This window comes from Narcine bancroftii, chromosome 1 (assembly GCF_036971445.1).
Source record: "Narcine bancroftii isolate sNarBan1 chromosome 1, sNarBan1.hap1, whole genome shotgun sequence".
NCBI lineage: Eukaryota > Metazoa > Chordata > Chondrichthyes > Torpediniformes > Narcinidae > Narcine > Narcine bancroftii.
The window spans coordinates 194,019,354-194,040,230 of NC_091469.1; the positions used below are offsets into that span (position 1 = coordinate 194,019,354).

At 40.0% G+C, this 20,877-nt stretch overlaps 1 protein-coding gene across 6 annotated transcripts in view; it reads right to left on the reverse strand.

Moving 5' to 3' along the window:
- LOC138736743 (kynurenine--oxoglutarate transaminase 3-like) overlaps positions 1-20,877 on the reverse strand; it is a 79,238-nt gene that overhangs the window by 29,456 nt on the left and 28,905 nt on the right. For 3 of the 6 annotated variants that reach the window (XM_069886763.1, XM_069886755.1, XM_069886752.1), the window contains 3 exons: positions 8,390-8,448; positions 6,832-6,973; positions 2,817-2,966 (listed from right to left, as the gene is read on the reverse strand). In XM_069886763.1, coding sequence (XP_069742864.1) covers positions 2,817-2,966; positions 6,832-6,973; positions 8,390-8,442 — 345 coding nt within the window. In that variant the 5' untranslated portion in view covers positions 8,443-8,448. Of the gene's footprint in view, positions 1-2,816; positions 2,967-3,690; positions 3,924-6,831; positions 6,974-8,389; positions 8,449-20,877 lie in introns of those variants that run through there. The other 3 variants (XM_069886773.1, XM_069886790.1, XM_069886782.1) reach the window with 3 other exon arrangements.

Genomic DNA, 20,877 nt, shown 5'->3' on the forward strand with positions numbered 1-20,877 from the left:
TTCCTGTAATGTTGTGGGATTTTTTTACTTACTTTGCATTAGCTTATTCAGCACCACCGTTTTATGATAAAATACAGAATTGGAAGTACCTTGCAAAACTCTAATAAGAAGCATATTTTAAAAAGCTTTCAATTGTAGACGCTTCATTATTAACACCAACAGGTTTTGAAAGGCTAAAGGCTTCTGATCATTAGTTAGCTGAAACACGCTAATGTACCACTACTGTGCCCTCCATCATGTTTGGAACAAAGACACTTTTTTCTTTATTTGCCCCTGTTCTCCACAGTTTTAAATTTGTAATCAAACGATTCACATGTGATTAAAGTGCACATTCCAGAGTTTACTCAAGGTTATGTGTAAATATTTTGGTTTGACCATGAAGAAATTACAGGACTTTTTTATGCCGAATCCCCTCATACCAGGCCACCATATTTGGGACACAGCAATGGTATGTACATAAAAGTAGTCATAATTAGTATTTTGTTGCACATCCCTTGCATGCTTGAAGTCTTTGGTTCATAGACATCACCAGGTGCTGAGTATCTTCTTTGGTGATGTTCTGCCAGTTCTCTACAGCAGCCATCTTCAGCTCCTGCTTGATTCGGGAGCTTGTCCCCATGTTTTCTCTTCAGCATTTGTAAGGCATGCTCAATTGGATTTAGATCAGGTGACTGACTTGGCGATTCAAGGATTTTCCAGTTTTTAGCTTTGAAAAACTTATTTTTTGCTTTTGCAATATGTTTGGGATCATTGTCTTGCTGTAGGATGGATGAGTTTGGAGGCACTTGCTTGAACTTGAGCAGATAAGATGTTTTTATTGATCTCAGAATTCATTTTGCTACTGCCATCAGCAGTTACATCAATGAGTATAAGTACGCCAGTACCTGTGGCAGCCATACACGCCCAGGATATTATACCCCTATCACCATGTTTCACAGATGAGGTGGTATGCTTTGGATTCTGGGCAGTTCCTTTACACCTCCACAGTTTGCTCTTGCTAATCTTGGCTTCCTCTGCCCATAAGACTTTTTTCCAGAATTCTGCAGGCTCTTTTAAATACTTCTTAGCAAACTTTAATCTGGCCATCCTGTTTCTATGGCTAACTGGTGATTTGCAACTTGCAGTGTAGCCTCTGTATTTCTATTCATGGTCATCTCCAGAGAGTAGTCATTGACACGTCCACACCTGCCTCCTGAAGAGTGTCTCTGATCTGTCAGACATATATTTGGAGATTCTTCTTCACTATAATGAGAAATCTTCTATTATCAATAGTGGATTCTTCCTTGGCCTACCAGACCCTTTGTGATTACTGAGCTCACTATTTTGCTCTTTCTTCTTAATGTTGTTCCAAACATTTGACTTTGGTAACCCTAAAGTTTGCGCATTAGCTCTAACTGTTTTATTCCTGTTTTTTAGCCTCCTAATGGCTTCTTTGACTTTCATTGGCACATCTCTGGTCCTCATGTTAAAAAATGGAAACTACAGACTGGAAAGATGATCAAAAGCTTAGAAGCAATGAAGCAATGAAGCAATTAAACATACCTGAGTAATCACAAATACCTGTGAAGCCAAATATCCTGAAATTGGGGAAATTGTATAAAAAGTGCTGTAATTTCCACATGGAAGAACCAAAATATATACAAATACCCTTTAACCCTAGCATGTGCACATTTTTTGTAATATTTTATTCATCATTTTAAATATATTTAACAATCAACAATCATACCAAATACAAAACATCAAAAGAACCCCTCCTTCCACCTCCGCCCCTCTATATGTCCTATTAAACTGAGAAAGAACAAAAAAAGAAACACAAAAAAAGATCATCCCATTGTCAGTGCATACAGTAAAACATATGGAGACACAATAATACCAGTGTTAAAATCTTTACAGAGGTTCTCTGGCTAGCCAGTAGCGATCGTAACCTTATATCGGCGCCAGTGAGGTACCCTATATGCTCTAAATAAGGCTGCCAGATATTTAGGAAAGTGTTATATCTCTTCCTGAGATTGTATGTGACCTTTTCAAGTGAGATGCAGCTACTTGTCTCCAAAGACCACCTATTCATGGGTAGATGCGAGTCAGACTTTCATGTTGGAATGTGTACTTTAATCACAATTGAATCGTTTGATTACAAATTTAAAACTGTGGAAGACAGAGACAAATAAAGGAAAAAATATGCCTTTGTCCCAAACATTATGGAGGGCATGGTATAATCATAACAAATTGTAAGAACTCTTGGAACTAAGAAATTAGGTCTTTTACTAGATCTATGAACATCAGACCCCACTGGTATAGATATAGATATTGAACCACTTCAGAAACTTTAAACCTGAAAATTTCAGGCATTTGCACATATCTACCTACATTGTATTTTCACTGTTGTTTCTGATAAAGGGGCTGGGTTTATTCACAAAATGTGAAGTCAACAGAAGGAAATGAATTGGTAGAATACAAGAAGCTTCAATTGCCTCATGGGATCAAGCTCCAAATTAGAACTCTCCACGTTTAAGTTTAAAATAGATATTTGAATTACAAAAAGAAAATGACCATGTATGTGGTTTGCAATTGCTATGCACTTTTAATACAAGTTCAAATGTATTGTCATAAAAGCAACCTCTGAACATCAATTAACTAAAATAGACTCAAATACAATCTAACAATGTATGTTTTCAAAAATTGATTAAAAGATTGGAGTAGCTACTTAAAATGGTTGAATACTTTTCAAAGCATTGATATTTAGGAAAGTTATCAAACACAACATTTTGCTGTTGCCACATATCTAACTTTTGAAGGCATCAATAGCATCTACTTACTTCATCCCCATCATCAATCAGTGCCTGGCAGAAACAGAATAGAGCCTCATATGCTCCAACAGTAACCAGCACTTCATTGAATGGATCAATGTCTTGTCTCATTAATTTCCCAAAGAACTTTGCCAGGATCTTCACCAGCGAAGGGTGTCCCTGAAAGGTGCAAAGATAAGAATAAATACGAGGCGTGAAGCAAATATATTTTAATTCATTAAATGATCTAACGCTGCTTGATCAAAATAATATCAGCTTTATTTTTAAAATTAGGGCAAATTTAGTTGTTAAAAGAGAAAATAAAGAGTTAAATAATGATGATGTCTTTATTGTCATATCCTTTGTATAATGTACCAAAATTTTTACTTGCTGCAGCTGAATAGGTACATCATGAAAGAGCTACAACAGTATACATTAAATTAAAAAGAGATAAATGCAAAAGGTGGATAGATATAAATATTCTGTTATCATAGTGCAAAAGAAAGTGTACATACAACAATGTAGACAGACCTTTTGTGAGGTCGGAAAAGTCTGCGATTGGTGTAACAATCAGAGGTTCAAGAGCCTGATAGTCATTGGAAAGAAACTGTTCTTGAACCTAAAGATGCTGGACTTCAGACATTCATACCTTCTGCTCAATGGTAGAGGTTGTGACAAGAGTGATGGGGGTGCTTTATGATCGTGGCTGCATTCATGAGCACAGTGCCTCACAGTGGATAGGAGGTTGGAGCACATGATGGTCCTGGCTGTATTTGTTACCTTCTGCAGCCTTCTGTTTTCCTGGGCACTCAAATTACCAAACCAAGCTGTGATTTAACCAGTCACTATACTTCCCACAGTGAACCTGTAGAATTTTTATGAAGTATTCAATGGCATGTCAAACCTCCTCAGAAAATAGAGTCCTCGGTGTGCCTTCTTTAGTTGTCTCGGTGTGCTGGCTCATAGGAAAGATCTTTTGACCAGGAACTTGAAGGCATTAACTCTCTCCACTTCCAATGAATTAATGCTTTCCATATACAAGATGAGAAGCACAACCAGGTGGGCAGACTTTCCAACGTGTGGGTATGGGTGGAGCAGCAGTGCATTTAAGAGCCAGCTTACAAGATACAAATAATTCTGGCAAAAATATTATTTGTTACTTATTACTAGTGTTTTTAATTTTACTATTTTCTGAAACACTCCAGAGGAAACTGAAAATCAACCATAGAATGCAATACATTACTCGTTGAGTAGATTACTGGAATGACAATGAAGTAGGAAGGTATTTACAACAATTCAGGTTTTGCAATTGTTTAATTTCATTTAATTTCAGAAGTAACCATTTTCACAACTCCTTACTCTTAAATTTATGTCATCAAAGCTCTCAGTCTGTTGCTGTAAACACCACAGAATCAAATACTAAGCCTTTTATCAGGGTGTATCCTCCAAAGTTATTTACAATATGATCAACCACTGTGCATTTCACTTGTATTTATGGTCATAAGCCGAAATGAGTTGCTGGGAACAAAACGGATGATGGTCAACTGTGACCAAGTACTAAGGAACAGGATGATCAAGAGGATTGTGCATAATACATATGAATTGATTAACAGACTGGTATTTTCAATATTTTTGTTAAAAATCAAAATTAACAAGAGATATATATTGATAAATTTATATCAAAACATATCAACTATATGACACATCAGGATATAGTATTACACAATCTACTTTGGTCTTCTTTGTCGCAGAAAAAATATTCTAATGCTGTGTTGACAAATGGCATTGTTGAAATAATACAAACTCTTGAATGATTTGTTTTAAAGATAGGTTTAAGATGGATCAGAAAATAATCAGAAGCACGAGGGAATCCTTCCCTCAGATATGCTGGAGGTCAACTGGATCCCCTCATATTATCCTGACAACCATCATTATACAAACAAGGGGATACATTTAAAACAAGGGCAGGGTGGAAAGGAGAGCTCTTCATTCTAGAATCATTCTGTGGATTGGTGCTATGGTCACTAGAAATTCCTATATCAATTTGGATAACATGGAAATATGAATGTATTAGCAGCAAAAATTTAGGGGTGTGAGCGCTCCAATGGATGTTGAGGATGGAGCGGAGACAACGCTGGTGGAAGCGTTCTAGGAGCCGTAGGTGGTGCGGTAGAGGACCCATGATTCGGAGCCGAACAGGAGTGTGGGTATGACAACGGCTCTGTATACGCTTATCTTTGTGAGGTTTTTCAGTTGGTTGTTTTTCCAGACTCTTTTGTGTAGTCTTCCAAAGGCGCTATTTGCCTTGGCGAGTCTGTTGTCTATCTCATTGTCGATCCTTGCATCTGATGAAATGGTGCAGCCGAGATAGGTAAACTGGTTGACCGTTTTGAGTTTTGTGTGCCCGATGGAGATGTGGGGGGGGCTGGTAGTCATGGTGGGGAGCTGGCTGATGGAGGACCTCAGTTTTCTTCAGGCTGACTTCCAGGCCAAACATTTTGGCAGTTTCCGCAAAGCAGGACGTCAAGCGCTGAAGAGCTGGCTCTGAATGGGCAACTAAAGCGGCATCATCTGCAAAGAGTAGTTCACGGACAAGTTTCTCTTGTGTCTTGGTGTGAGCTTGCAGGCGCCTCAGATTGAAGAGACTGCCATCCGTGCGGTACCGGATGTAAACAGCGTCTTCATTGTTGGGGTCTTTCATGGCTTGGTTCAGCATCATGCTGAAGAAGATTGAAAAGAGGGTTGGTGCGAGAACACAGCCTTGCTTCACGCCATTGTTAATGGAGAAGGGTTCAGAGAGCTCATTGCTGTATCTGACCCGACCTTGTTGGTTTTCGTGCAGTTGGATAATCATGTTGAGGAACTTTGGGGGACATCCGATGCGCTCTAGTATTTGCCAAAGCCCTTTCCTGCTCACGGTGTCGAAGGCTTTGGTGAGGTCAACAAAGGTGATGTAGAGTCCTTTGTTTTGTTCTCTGCACTTTTCTTGGAGCTGTCTGAGGGCAAAGACCATGTCAGTGGTTCCTCTGTTTGCGCGAAAGCCGCACTGTGATTCTGGGAGAATATTCTCAGCGACACTAGGTATTATTCTATTTAGTAGAATCCTAGCGAAGATTTTGCCTGCAATGGAGAGCAACGTGATTCCCCTGTAGTTTGAGCAGTCTGATTTCTCGCCTTTGTTTTTGTACAGGGTGATGATGGTGGCATCACGAAGATCCTGAGGCAGTTTACCTTGGTCCCAACAAAGCTTGAAAAACTCATGCAGTTTGGCATGCAGCCCTAACGTCGAGGTACTCGAGATGGCAGAGGTCGACAGCATCGAGTCCACGCTGCTGAAGATCCAGCTGCGCTGGATGGGTCACGTCTCCAGAATGGAGGACCATCGCCTTCCCAAGATCGTATTATATGGCGAGCTCTCCACTGGCCACTGTGACAGAGGTGCACCAAAGAAAAGGTACAAGGACTGCCTAAAGAAATCTCTTGGTGCCTGCCACATTGACCACCGCCAGTGGGCTGATAACGCCTCAAACCGTGCATCTTGGCGCCTCACAGTTTGGCGGGCAGCAGCCTCCTTTGAAGAAGACCGCAGAGCCTACCTCACTGACAAAAGGCAAAGGAGGAAAAACCCAACACCCAACCCCAACCAACCAATTTTCCCTTGCAACCGCTGCAATCGTGTCTGCCTGTCCCGCATCGGACTGGTCAGCCACAAACGAGCCTGCAGCTGACGTGGACTTTTTACCCCCTCCATAAATCTTCGTCCGCGAAGCCAAGCCAAAGAAGAGCAGCAAAAATATTACATATTAAGTTTTTAAACCTGGCCAAATGAGAATGTGTGGAACATTGCATTATTATGCTTATTTGATATTAATTAGAATCAACAAATAGGGAAAAGGCCATATAATCAAAACTACTGCCTTAAGAAAGTATCCTTTTCACATTGCATGGTATTCCTCAAAATATATTCTCAAGCTGCTTTTCAAAATAACTCTACAATGCACTGAATGTTCTATGATGTGCTACATTATCAGGAACAAATACTCACAAAACCCCTGGTATACTGGTTCAGGCCACCATTTATGGCCCTTGTGTAAGCTTCTTTCACAAAATCTGGAGGTAAGAAGTCAGGAAATCCCTGTCCCAGGTTGACAACTGAGTAGTCAGCTGCAAGCTGAGTAAATTCCAACCTAAAAGTATTGGAAACAATCACACATCAGAAATATTTTAGTAATTTCCACAGTTCTCTCCAGGCACTGAGCAAAATATTGACCGGTCACTCATTTTGGCAAATCAGCTTGACCACTTATTGCTAATGGGTTCAAGAATTGTCCCAGTAAAACCAATCTCTTCCTTAAATTGGACAAAAGGATTACCTGCATTTGTACAAAATGAAACAAGAAACTCTGCAAAATGAGGTGATTGTAGCAATTACATAAAAGCATCCATAGAAGGCAAAAATATATAGTCAATGTTTTGGGCCTGAGCCCTTCGTCAAAGTACCTTTGTGCATTTAATACCTGCATTTGTACATCTCAAAAGGCTAATGGACCTGCAATTGACCAGGGTACACTGTATTTGTTCTTGAAATAGTCAACCTTAAATAACGCCTGATCGACTAACGTCCAATCACAGATACGTCCGACGTCACCATAATAAACAGAGCTACTATTAAGCTGGCAAACAATTTACAACTTGTATTTTACATTTTACGTTACAAATTAACATTTTATTAACTATGGTATTTAGATATGTATGTACAGTCTAGAAGTCTAGTATGTGTGTCATGGTATCTTCTGTTGTACAGTACATTTCACCTGTAATGATTGACTTACTCCAAAATTGATTTGCATCCCCATTTCCAGAATGTAACCCAGACACAAGTTGATGCATGGCTGTACATAGGGCCACTTGGGCTACTTCTTAAAACTTATCAATAACTTTAAGCAATAAAATTAAAGCAACTCTAAAACCATTGAGCGTAAAGCCCTCCAAAATATAGTGGACACAGCCCAGGACATCACATGCAAAACCCTCCCCACTATGGAGAACATCTATAGGGAACACTGCCATCAGAGAGCAGCAGCAATCATCAAGGAAAGAGGTATAGACACCAAAGACTCACACCACCAGGTTCAGGAACAGCTGCTACCCCTCCACCATCAGACTCCTCAATTACAAACTCAATCAGAGACTCATTTAAGGACTCTTGCTTGTGCACTTTATTGGTTTTCTTTTTGTTCTCTCCGTATTGCACAGTTTGTCTACATTTGTTAACTGTTTACAGTTTTGTTTGGTTTACATGTATACGCTGTGTACAGCTTTTTTTTGCACTACCAATTAGTGATAATTCTGCCACACTCACAGGATAAAGGAATCTCTGACAATAAATCTGAAATCTAAAATTATGGAGACATGAAACAGTAGGGAATAAAATCACCATTCATTACATATAGTTTGATCTCATACTGTGAGAAATTATGCCATCATTAGAGCAGAAATGTTTTTCCACATGATATTTTATCCATTGAAATATCACAGCAGACAAGGTTTTTTGATCCACATTTAGTCAGTAAATCATCCTCTCAAGCCACAAATCAACTTACCAAACATTCTTGTCTAATCCTTCAATTCTCTGAGAATGTTTCACATGGAACATATTTACCTGAATAAAACAGGCCAGATTTTATTAACAAGAATTAAATAGATGAAAATCAAACAATTATAATTTGGTGCTGTGTTGCTTTAAAGGATATACATAGTCCGCAGCCCTGTGGCTCCAGAAAAAAAAACTTCATCACCCAATAAAAGCAAGTAACATTCTACAAACAAATTGAATAGTTAATAATGAGGAATACTAAGAAAATACAAACCATGAATAAACATTCAAAATGATATATTAATGGGATGTGGAGAGGGTAGGAGGCAGGATTCCAGAGGTCCCAAAACAGAAAGAAAATTAACGGAAGATAAGTTTTAAATAAACTGCGAGAATACACATAAGGAACGTGGGTCAGGAGTGCAAAAATGAAAAAAAGAGTAAATCCACAGCAAGAATGGTGAGGAAACAGCTCTGAAATCGAAGACCAGAGCTGAGGAGCCTTGTGGCAAAGAAAATGGTGGGGCTGTGTCGAGGCCCGCTGAAGAAACTGCCACTTCAAAATAAAAGCCCTCCCAGCAGAAGGGGGACTCTAGACTGCCAGATGGCAGAAGGAAGCCCCAAGTCTGGTAATGGAGGGAGAGAGAGGTTTGGATCCTCCCCCTGCAGCGGGAGTGATGGATCGAGCACCTTTGTAGTGTGGGAAATCCCTGCAGCAGTCTCAACCAGCACGGAGGTCGCGAGTCAGAGGGGCAGAAAGCGGCGGAGACTGGCTCAGGGTGGCGTGTGAAGAGGTCGGGAGGTGCAGGCACCGGTCCCAACCCCGAGAAAGGTGGCATAGCTTACCTGGGCTCCAGTGGCAGATCCAGCCCAGAGTCGGATGGAGCAGCAAGTCAAGGGGAGCCAGATAGCGTTGGGTCTGCTGTGGAGACAGGATCTGGAGGCAGAGCCAGCCCAAGCTTGCAGGCTGCAGCGGGTGAGATCAGGTCAAGCGGCGTCAGGTCGGCTGAGGAGGTGAGCCCCAGTAGCGGGTTTAACGCTGGGTTCACAGATGAGGAGTGCGACGGCAGTGGAAGTGAAGAGGCTGGGACTGGTGCTGAGGTCCCAAGCAACATTGGAGGTGGAGGAGGGAGGGAGCTCATGAGGAGCTTCAGATTGCAAGGGGTGAGAATTAAAGAGGCAATGCATACAGGGAGGCTTAGAGCCTTCCCTCCATGATATAATGAAAGCACTTAACCTTATGGAAGATAGGCTTTCCCACTCAATGGGAAAAAATGGCTGAAGACATGGGGAGAAAATTGGATAAAATGCAAGGAGTCCTTTCAGGATTGATGGGAAGGTTAGCAGAGGTTGGGGAAAGAGTGAGGGCATCCAAAGACATTATAACCAGCATGGGGAAGAAAAAAGACACCCTCATGAAAGAAAGAGATCGGGTGAAGGAGAATTAGATGTCCTCGAAAATTATAGCAGGAAGAACAATAATAAGGTAGTGGGGTTAAAAGAGGAAACTGAAGGGCAGACCCAGTATGCATTTTTCAAACCTGATTCCTAGGGTGCTGGGCGAAGGTGCTCTTGGGGAGAAAGTGGAGATAGAGAGGGCGCACAGGTCCCTCATTCCAAAACTTGGCCTGATAAAAATTATTGCGATAACAGGATAGAGAAGAAATTTTGAAGACAGTGGCAGTTGGGGCTAAAAAGAGAGGGGGCCCCATGGAAATAGAGGGGAATAAAGTATTTGTTTAACTCTGATATCAGTGCCCCACTGTTTTTTAAAAGCCAGAAAGGCATTAGAACCAGCAAAAAGTTTAATTAAGCAGAAGGGCCACAAGTGTGTGCTGATACCCAGTTTCTGCAGGGGGTGAAAGGAAATTTATTACTGACCCGGAAAGGGCACAACAAATAGCGGAAGATTTACCCAAGCTAACAGATAAAAGGAAGAACCAAGGTCGAAGCGGGAACTAACCCACAAAAATATACAGACTTATTGTGGACAGTGCTAAAGCGAGAGGAAAGTACAGAGAATGAGGTTATAGCAATTATAAGCGAATATTACATTGGTAATTTTTCTTTCAGGGAGTCATGGAAGCAGAGGGAGGAGAAGATAGGTGCAAACTGCACAGTCTGTAGTGGCGGGGGGAGGGTGGTGACATCTGGAGAAGAGTGATCACTGAGCAAGTGAGTGCTGGGTGAGACAAGGGTTGCAAAGGGAGAGTAATAGGGGGGACGAAGGGAGAGTAACTGGGGGTCAAGCAAAAGCATTGATAGACATGTGGATGGTGTTTATGTCCTTCTTTACTTTTTTGTCTCTGTCTTTGTTGTCATCCTTATTTCCCACAAGTGAGGTATATTGCCTTAGTTTGCATTGGTGTGTCCCCTTTTATTTTAAGGTGGTTAATTATTTTAGTTTTTTTTTCTGTTTTTATCCCTCAGGGTTTGGCGTGGTTTAAGCGGTTGGGGGCGAACGGCTGATGATAAGGGGCTGGATGAGAAGGGATCTCTGGGCGACAAAGGTACAAAGGAAAGATTGGTATGATAATCCCTGTGACAATAGCTAAAAGTATAAGGTTTGCAAGTTTTAATGTGAACAGTCTGAATGAACGATTAAGAGAAAAAGAGTCTTGGCACACATTAAGAAGTTGGGAGTGGACCTGGTCTTCCTCCAAGAAACTCATTTGACAGAACTAGAACACCAAAAGTTAAAAAGAAGATGGGTGGGCCAGGTACTAGCCTCCTCATTCAGTTCAAAAGCAAAGTGGGGAGGGGGGGTGGTAATTCTGATTGGGAAGAGTGTTTCGGTGAGAGTGTAGATGAATCTATATGCCCCCAATATAGATGACAAAAAATTTATGCAGGACATTTTCCTGAGATTGGCAGAAGCAAAAGAGAATATTCTAATTGGAGGAGATTTTAACTTTTGTCTGGATCCTGTTTTGGACAAGTCAATGAAAAGAATAGAGAAAACAAAGCCAGCCTGTGCCGCTATTGGTGGTATGAAGGAGCTGAACTTGATAGACATGTGGATGGCGGAAGCATCCAAGGGAGAGGGATTATTCCTTCTACTCAAGGCAGCATGACTCCTACTTTAGAATAGATTTTTTTCCTGAATTCAGCCTATATAGAAGATAGGATCATGGAGACTGAGTACATGGCTAGACTACTTTCAGACCATTTGCCTTTAGTCATCAGGATAGAGATGCCGGACAAAAAGGAGACAGTATTCAGATGGTGTATTAATGCATTGATGTTAAAGAAACTGGAGTTTTGTACCTTTATAAGAGCACAGATAGATCTGTTCTATGAAGTCAACTGCACCTCCACTCCAGATAAATTTCTTTTATGGGACACCCTCAAAGCGTATTTGAGGGGTCAAATAATTGGATATACAAGTACACAATCCTTTATCTGGACATCTAAAATCCGGAAAGCTCCAAAATCCGGCAAGTGGGGAGAGATACAGTAGCACGAGTTGGGACGGTGGGAGGCCGGCAGCATGAGCAAGGGGAGGAGACAGGCAGCGCGAGTTGGGTGGGCAGGAGACCAGGAGCATGAGTCAGGCCGGCAAGGGGGAGAGACCAGCAGCGCGAGTTGGGCCGGCGAGGGGGGGATGGGGGGAGATGGCAGCGCCACTGGAAGTGGGTGTGGGTGGATACAGCAGCACAATTTTGGTGGGTTTAAATTTGGCTTTCCGAAATCTGGAAAAATCTGAAATTTGGCACACACTGTCCCCCAAGGGTTCTGGATAAAGGATTGTGTACCTGTACTAAAACAATAAAGAAAGAAAATGAAAGGGAGGTGGATGAACTGGAGCAAAAAATCGCTCGCTTAGAAAAGGATTTTCAAATGTCAGGGTCAGAAGACCAATATAGGGTCTTAACAAATAAGAAGATAAAGTATAACATGGTTCAAATGTATAGTATTGAAAAGGTCATATTATTGTCTAAACAAAAATACTCTGAATTAGGGGAGAGAGCCCATAAGGTCCTAGCATGGCAATTGAGAACAGAACAAGCCTCAAGAACAATCAATGTGATACAAATGAGGGATGGCAGAATTTCTTATAAACCAAAGGAAATTAATGATACCTTCTGGAAATTTTATAAAGGTTTACACAAATCAGAATTGGAAAGGAGGTCAAACAAAATTGGTGAGTTCCTGTCTAAGATAGAGTTATCAAACTTGGATCCGGAGGGACAAGAAGGTCTAGACTGCCCTTTTACAGAGGAAAAAATAGTGAGTGTACTGAATTTGTTACAAGCCAACAGGTCTCCAGGAGAGGATGGATTTTCACCTGAGTTCTATAAGGAATTCAAGGAACTTTTGATACCTCTTTATATGGAGCTGATAGATCAGGCAATGGAGACCCATAGACTCCCAGAATCTTATTCGACAGCAATCATAACAACGATTTTGAAAAAAGATAATGACCCGTTAAAGCCGTCCTCTTAAGACCTATTTCACTATTAAATACAGATTATAAGATAATAGCTAAAGCCCCCTGCCAAACAGATTGGTGAAGCATTTGCCAGAACTAATCAACAAAGATCAAGTGGGCAGGTGGCTGACAACGTGGGCAGACTGCTAAGTATAATGCATTTGGCACAAGCCAGAAATGAAGGGGGTCTCACCGTGGTTCTCGATGCAGAAAAGGCATTTGACAGATTAGAGTGGGACTTTTTATTCAAAGTCCTGGAGAAAATAGAGCTAGGACCAGCTTTCAAAAATTGGATAAAGGCGCTGTATCGTGTGCCCAAGGTGAAAGTTGTGACTAATGGGCAAATTTCTTAAGCCTTACAGACTCATAAGGTCAAGCAGATAGGGACTCTGCATACTGGCCATGGAACTGTTGGCTGAGGCCATTCGTCAGGATCCAGACATTAAGGTGTTCTGAGTGGCCCAGGAAGAACATAAAATCAGTTTATTTGCTGATGATGTACTGATATATTTGACAGGCCCAATAAACTCATTGCCCAAGCCGCACTCTACTCTGGAAGACTATGGGGATGTCTCCAGATATAAGATTAATTGGGATAAGAGTGAGATCATGCCACTTACGGGAGGGTATTATAGTCAATGTCAGAAAAATAGTTACCTAAAGTCACTACAAAATGGGATCAAGTACCTGGGAATCAAATTAGATAATAATCTAAACAATTTATACAAATTAAATTAAACCCCCTTGCTGGAAAAACTCAAGGAGGACCTAAACAGATGGATGTCCCTGCCCATAACGTTGCTGAGCAGGGTCAACTACATGAAAATTAATATACTGCCAAGATTCCAGTACCTCTTTCAGGCCTTGCCTCTGACATTTCCCAGGGTTTTCTTTCAGGCCCTGCTCTCACAGATAAGGATGTTCTTATGGAACGGGAAGGTAGCCAGGATCTCTATGGAGAAATTCACCTGGGACTATAGTCTGGGCAGATTACGGATGCCGGACTTTAAAAAATATTATTGTGCAGCCCAGTCGAGGTACATCTCCACACTCTTTGGGGGGGTGGGGGGGGGGTGAGAGGTACCTTCCTGGGTGCAAATTGATCTGCACTTGGTAGGCAAGAGGGTAGAAGAGGACTTTATTTACAAATGGGATGCCAAATTGCTATCTGGAAAAACAGACAGCCCCATACTGAAGCAGATCATTCGCATTTGGGATGACATTAATCGGTACTTAGGAATAAAATTGGGGCTGTCTTCAAAAACCCCCGATTCCAAACCAGCTAATACCTTTGACAGTGGGTATCAAGATCCTAGAGACCTGGCGCAGGAATGGCGTCAGGTGCAGAGAAGACGGTTACAAGCAAGGGCAATTAATGTCATTTGAACAGCTCAGGCAGAAATACAATTTGTCAAATAAAATGTTCCACTGCTACCTTCAGATCTTTTCTGCAGGACAAATTGAGTCCAACTATGGCCTTACCAAAGTGCAGTGACATAGAGATCATGATTCGAAGGGGGATCACATGGAAATTTATTTTGATAGTGTATTTCCAGCTCCAAGCAGAAGGATCTAAGTGAGGTCTCCATAAAATTGAGAAAGAGATGGGAGTCGGATCTAGGAATGATGATTGATGAGCGGTGCTGGTCTGACCTATGTTGGACCAGCATGGCTGCGGTAATCAATGTGAGGTAGAGACTGGTGCAATATAATTTTTTGCACCATCTGTATCTGATGGTACAAAAGATCAACAAGTCAAAGTCTGAACTATTGGATTGTTGCTTTAGGTTTGGCATTGAAATAGGAACCTTTGTGCACGCGACCTGGACATTCACCAAGGTGAGGTCCTTCTGGACAGAACTAGGTGAAGTCCAAGGGAAAATTATAGGTAAAGAATTCCCACAGCATCCTGAGTTGTTCCTGCTGGGTAATATAATGGTCATAAAACTTAAAATGAAGCTGTCTAAGTTCCAAATTCAATTCGTAATGATCGCACTGACGGTGGCCAGGAAATGTATAGCAGTTACCTGTAAATCTGACTCTTGCCTGAGTATTGTGCAATGGGCCAAAGAAATGAAAGCCTGTGTTCCCCTGGAGAGCGTTACCTATAACTTGAGGGGAAGCTTTGGCACCTTCCAAAAAGCTTGGCAGCCGTATCTGAGCCATATAGGAGCATGGCTGTAAAAAAGTCAACTTTGCCTCGGGGCCTGGCTCACCTCAATCTTTTGGGGGGGAGGGGAAACGGGGGGTCTGCCTCAGTCCAGCCAGGAAAAGTCAGGAAAATAAAGGAAAATCAGCCCAATCTCTGGCCTCTGGGCCAGGCTAGACCCATAACTCCCCGATATGATTTATTCCCGTGTTTTGAACATTTTAATGTCTTAAGTGTTTTTTTTCTTTGGTTGCCTAAGTGTTAAGTGTTTGAGGTTAAGAGAATGTGGTGGGGGGAGGGAGAAAGGGGAAGGAGAGTTAGGCTTGGACTCGACAGAATATTCGCATAGATGGGATTAGGATAAGTTGTAATTGACACAGATTTTTAAAAACTGTTGATGACGTGTAAACAAATTCAATTTTGAAAGCTCATATAAAAATTGACATATCAATGGCAAATTAATTTCAACAGAAAACATTTGATAGAAATAAGGCAGCTACTAGAATGTGCCCATGGATAGACATTAATAAACCAACCAAATGAACAATATCATTAAAAGCCAGCACGGGAATGCACAGTTGGGGACGTTGAATTAAAAAGCAGCAAAATTATTAATGGAACTTTGGTTAAAACTAAGATTGCAGAGCTGTCCTCAGTTTTTGGTTTCATGATACAAAAGCATCAAGCTATTGCAGAAAATGTCAACTTAATTTACAATTTTGTGACTTAAGAAAAGACAAAGATGTTTCCATGTGAAAGGACCATAAAAATATTGCAGCCATTAATAAATCCAATGAGAATATCTGACACTAATGGCCTTCATGCAATGAAGTACATAAAAGAGAAAGGATACATCAAATGTATGAGATAATTATGATGGGCAGTTGTTGACATGGAAATCAGATGAGCTAAAGCTTTTTAATTAATTAGTTTATGTAATGGGGATGTTGCCAGCACATGCTTCCCATCCGCAATTGCTCCTGAACTGAGGAAGCAATTAAGAGTCAACCATGATCGTGGGTTGAGGAGTCACTTGATGGAGTAGTGGCTGGTCGGGTAAAACCAGCCCTCTCCAGAAAAAAAGAAAAAAAATTAGGAAAAGACGAAGTTCAACAAAAATGAAATAGAAGATAATGTTACAGAGAAGAGAAAGAAGATGGCACCCAAGAAGGAGAAGGTAAAAACAAACGAAAAAAATAAAAGTCACCAGAGAAGAAAGAAGAAGGCCTTACCTGCACGAAGGAACAGGAAGCTGTGGTGAGGAGGGGCGCCCGATCCCCGAGGTTGGTGCCTGCCCTCCGGAGTCGCGACCTCCCGACTGGTGGAATTCAAAAATGGCTCTCGGAGCCAAACAAAAGGGCACAATCAAAGGAAAAAGAAGACACTGTCGGGAGGGGGGCTCAGCAGAGGAGCGGGCAACCACAGCGCGACCAGCTGAGGGATGCCCGACACCGGTGAACTCAGCTGGAGGATGAGGATGAGGATGGTGGCAGGGGAGGGAGCGAGGAAAGAGACGAGGGAGAAAGATGAAGGGGTGACCGACAAGAAGATCAACAGCAGGAGCCCTGACAGATGGGCAGCCCAGGAGGGGAGGACCAACAGCAAGAGGCCCAGCAAGAGGAGGCCTGACAAAAGAGAAGAGACACAGAAACAAAGAAGAAAAGAAGAAGTCACAAACACAGGTACAGACGCAGAAAAAGAGGAAGAAGAAGACCAAGATCACAGAGAAATAGAAGGTAAAACTGATAGACAAACAGAAATAAAAGGTAAAACTGATGAACAGAATATAAAGTCTTTTTTGAAGAACAAATGAGATCATTAAAAGAATGGTTATCATTAGAATTTAGTGCAATTAAAAGAAAAAATGAAAAGAGCAGAAGATAAAATGCAAAGTTTAGAACTGCTCATGACAGAAATAGTGAAAAGAGTAGAGAATGTGGAAGAGCGGGAAACTGTGTAGAAATGGAAGTAAATGACTTAAGAGAAAAATTGGAAGAAAGTGACAAAAAATTAAAGAGACACAAGAGTTGTTATCTCAGAAAATTGATATGTTGGAAAATTAGAGTAAGCGAAACAACATAAAAATAGTGGGTCTGAAGGAAGATGAAGAAGGCACAGACATGAAGGAATTTATAAAACGATGGATCCCAAAGGTCCTGGAAATGACAGAAATGCAGGAGGAAATAGAAAGGGCACACAGAGCACTAGCTCCGAAACCGCAGACACATCAAAAACCAAGATCCATCTTAATAAAATTTTTGAGATATACGACAAGAGAAAATAAGGAATAAAGTTAGAGAAGATAATAAGTCATTGGAATACAAGGGTCAAAAAATATTTTTTTACCCAGACATAAGTTTTGAACTCCTAAAGAGGAGGAAGGAGTTTAATACAGTGAAAATGATTTTATGGAAAAAAGGTTATAAATTCATGTTAAGACATCCAGCTGTGCTTAAAATATTTATACCCGGGGAGCAAAACAGACTGTTCTTGGATCCGGAGGAAGCACAAGAATTCGCAGAATGTTTGCAGGCCAGAAGAAGAGATGAAGAGATGTAACAAAAATGAAGAATGGCAATAAAGTATATATAATGTAAAAACAATGTATATGTAAAGAACTAAAGAGGGAAAAGAAAAGGGAAGGAAGGGGGAAAAAAGAGAGAGCTTTGTTATATGTGTTTTAAAAAAGTGCTTTCTGAGGGGGGCTGGGGGGAGAAGGAATAACTGTCACTGCACAATCAGTTGACGCTTGCGAGCAAGATCGCAATCCAAATGGAAAGGGGAGTTGTGGTTGCCCGGCAAGGGATAAGGGGCAACTCAGAGAGGGGGGGAGCATTTGGGATTAAGGTATTATTGGGTGTGGGAATTGTTGGAGTATTTTATGTTTTAAATGTGTTGTCGTACATTGAGTTTAATAAGGGAAAACTAAGAGATGAAAATGGGAAAAAGGGGGATGGAGGTGGCAAGGAAGTGGAAAAGAGGTGTAAGCAAGATATAAGATGACCATGTTGAACTACATGACTATAAACATTAATGAGTATAACCAAATTAAAAGGAAGAGGCTACTAAATTTACTGAAGAAAGAAAAAAATAGATATAGCATTTGTGCAGGAAACGCATCTAACTGAAGTGGAACATAACAAATTAAAGAGAGACTGGGTAGGACATGTAGCGGCAGCATCATATAATTCAAAAGCTAGAGGTGTACCCATATTAGTTAACAAAAATGTATCAATCAAAATAGAGGAGGAAATAATAGATTCAGCAGGGAGGTATGTAATGATAAAGTGTCGGATATACTCACAATTTTGGAATTTGCTTAATATATATGCACCTAACGAGGAGGATAAAAAATTTATGCAGAATATTTTTTTGAAGATTACAGACACACAAGGAAAATATTGATAGGAGGGGATTTTAACCTTAATTTGGATCCAATGTTGGATAAAACTGGACAAAAGACAAGCAAAAAGAATAAAATAGCCAAATTTATGGTTAAATCAATGCAAGAAATTAAACTTATGGATATATGGAGGAGGCAACACCCAAGAGAGAAGGAATATTCATATTATTCGAGTAGGCATAAAACATACTCAAGGATTGATATGTTTTTGTTGTCAGCCTATATTCAAGGGAGAGTGAGGAAAACTGAGTATAAAGCTAGTCTACACTATCAGATCATTCACACCTACTATTAGCAATAGAACTAGAGGACATCCCACCAAGAACATACAGATGGAGGTTAAACTCCATGCTACTTAAAAGGAAGGAATTTAGAGAGTTTATTGAATGCCAAATTAAAACATATTTTGAAATAAACACAGAATCAGTGAAAGACTAATTTATATTATGGGATGCAATGAAAGCCTTTATTAGAGGACAGATCATAAGTTATGTAACTAAGATGAAAAAGGATTACAATCGGGAAATAGAGCAGTTGGAAAGGGAGATAGTAAGTACAGAAAAGGAACTAGTAAAAAGGGATGATATAACGAAAAAGAGAGAATTGGCAGACAAAAAAAATAAAATATGAAACATTACAAATGTATAAGGTGGAGAAGAACATAATGAAAACAAAGCAAAAGTATTATGAACTGTGAGAAAAAACACATAAAATATTAGCCTGGCAACTTAAAACAGAACAAGCTAAAAGAACTGTATTGGCATCAAGGAAAAAGGACAAACAAATAACATATAACTCAACAGAGATTAATGAAAACTTTAAGGAATTTTATGAACAATTATACCAAACTGAGAATGAGGGGAAAGATGATAAAATAGAGGAGTTTTTAGGTAAAATTGAACTGCCGAAATTGCAAGAAGTGGAACAAAACAAACTAATAAAACCATTTGAAATAGAGGAAGTAAGGGTATATTAAAAAAGCTGCTGTACAATAAAACACCAGGAGAGGATGGATTTCTAATAGAATTTTATAAAACATTTAAAGAGTTATTAATTCCTCCTCTCCTGGAAGTAATGAACCTGATAGAAGAAACACAAAACTTGCCAGATTCATGTAAGACAGCAATAATTACAGTAATACCAAAGACGGGGAAGGATCCATTAACACCAGCTTCATATAGACCAATATCTCTACTTAACTCAGATTATAAGATAATAGTGAAATTATTAGCAAACAGATTGGCCGATTGTGTACCTAAAATAGTAAGACAAGATCAAACTGGATTTATTAAGAAAAGACGAACAGCAGATAATGTCTGTAAGCTTATTAATCTAATTCATGCAGTTCAAGGAAATAAGAAACCAACAGTGGCTGTTGTTTTAGATGCAGAAAAAGCCTTTGACAGAGTAGAGTGGAACTACTTATTTAAAGTATTACAGAAGTTCAATCTACCAGAAAAAATATATAAATTGGATTAAAGCATTGTATAATGGACCGTTGGCGAAGGTAGCAGTAAATGGATATGTATCGAACCAATTTAAATTAAGTAGGTCAACTAGACAGGGATGTCCATTATCCCCATCATTGTTCGCCTTAGCAATAGAACCTTTGGCAGAACTGATAAGAATAGAAAATAAAATAAAAGAGATAAAGGAGAAAGAGTATAAAATCAGCTTATTTGCAGATGACATCGTAGTATACCTAACAGAACCAGAGATATCAATTAAAAAATTACATAAGAAATTGAAGGAATATGGAGAAATATCGGGGTAGAAGATCAATGCAAATAAAAGTGAAGTGATGCCAATGAGTAATGCGGATTATACAGAATTTAAAAAAGAATCACCATTTGAATGGCAAGCACAAGCAATCTGATACCTAGGGATCAGGTTAGATAATAACTTAAGCCACTTGTACAAACTAAATTATCAGCCACTAATAAAGAAATTTCAGGAAGACTTAGAACATTGGAAAGAATTACCACTAACGTTGATTGGGAGGGTAAACTGCATTAAAATGAATATGTTCCCAAGGATATAATACTTACTTCAAATGTTACCAATTCCCTTAACAGAAAAATTCTTTAATGAACTAAAGAGAATAATAAAGAAATTCTTGTGGAAAAGGAGGAAACCGAGGGGAGCGTTAGATAAACTAACAGAGAGGAATAACCAAGGTGGTTTGCAGTTACCAAACTTTAGAAATTATTATAGAGCCACACTATTAAGGTATTTATCAGATTTTTACCAGAATGGACTAAGATAGAACTAGATAAAATAGGCGAGAAGGTACCAGGTCATATACTTTATAAGTGGGATGAAAAGTTGGTGCAATATAAAAGCTCACCAGTATTGCATCATTTACTTAATATATGAAAAAAGATCCACTTAGAAAGGAAAAAAAAATGAATTACCAAATACCAAAATTATTAATGATGAACAAAATCCACTAATCCCTTTTACAATAGATAACCTTTCCTTTAGAGAATGGGAGAGAAAAGGAATCAAAAG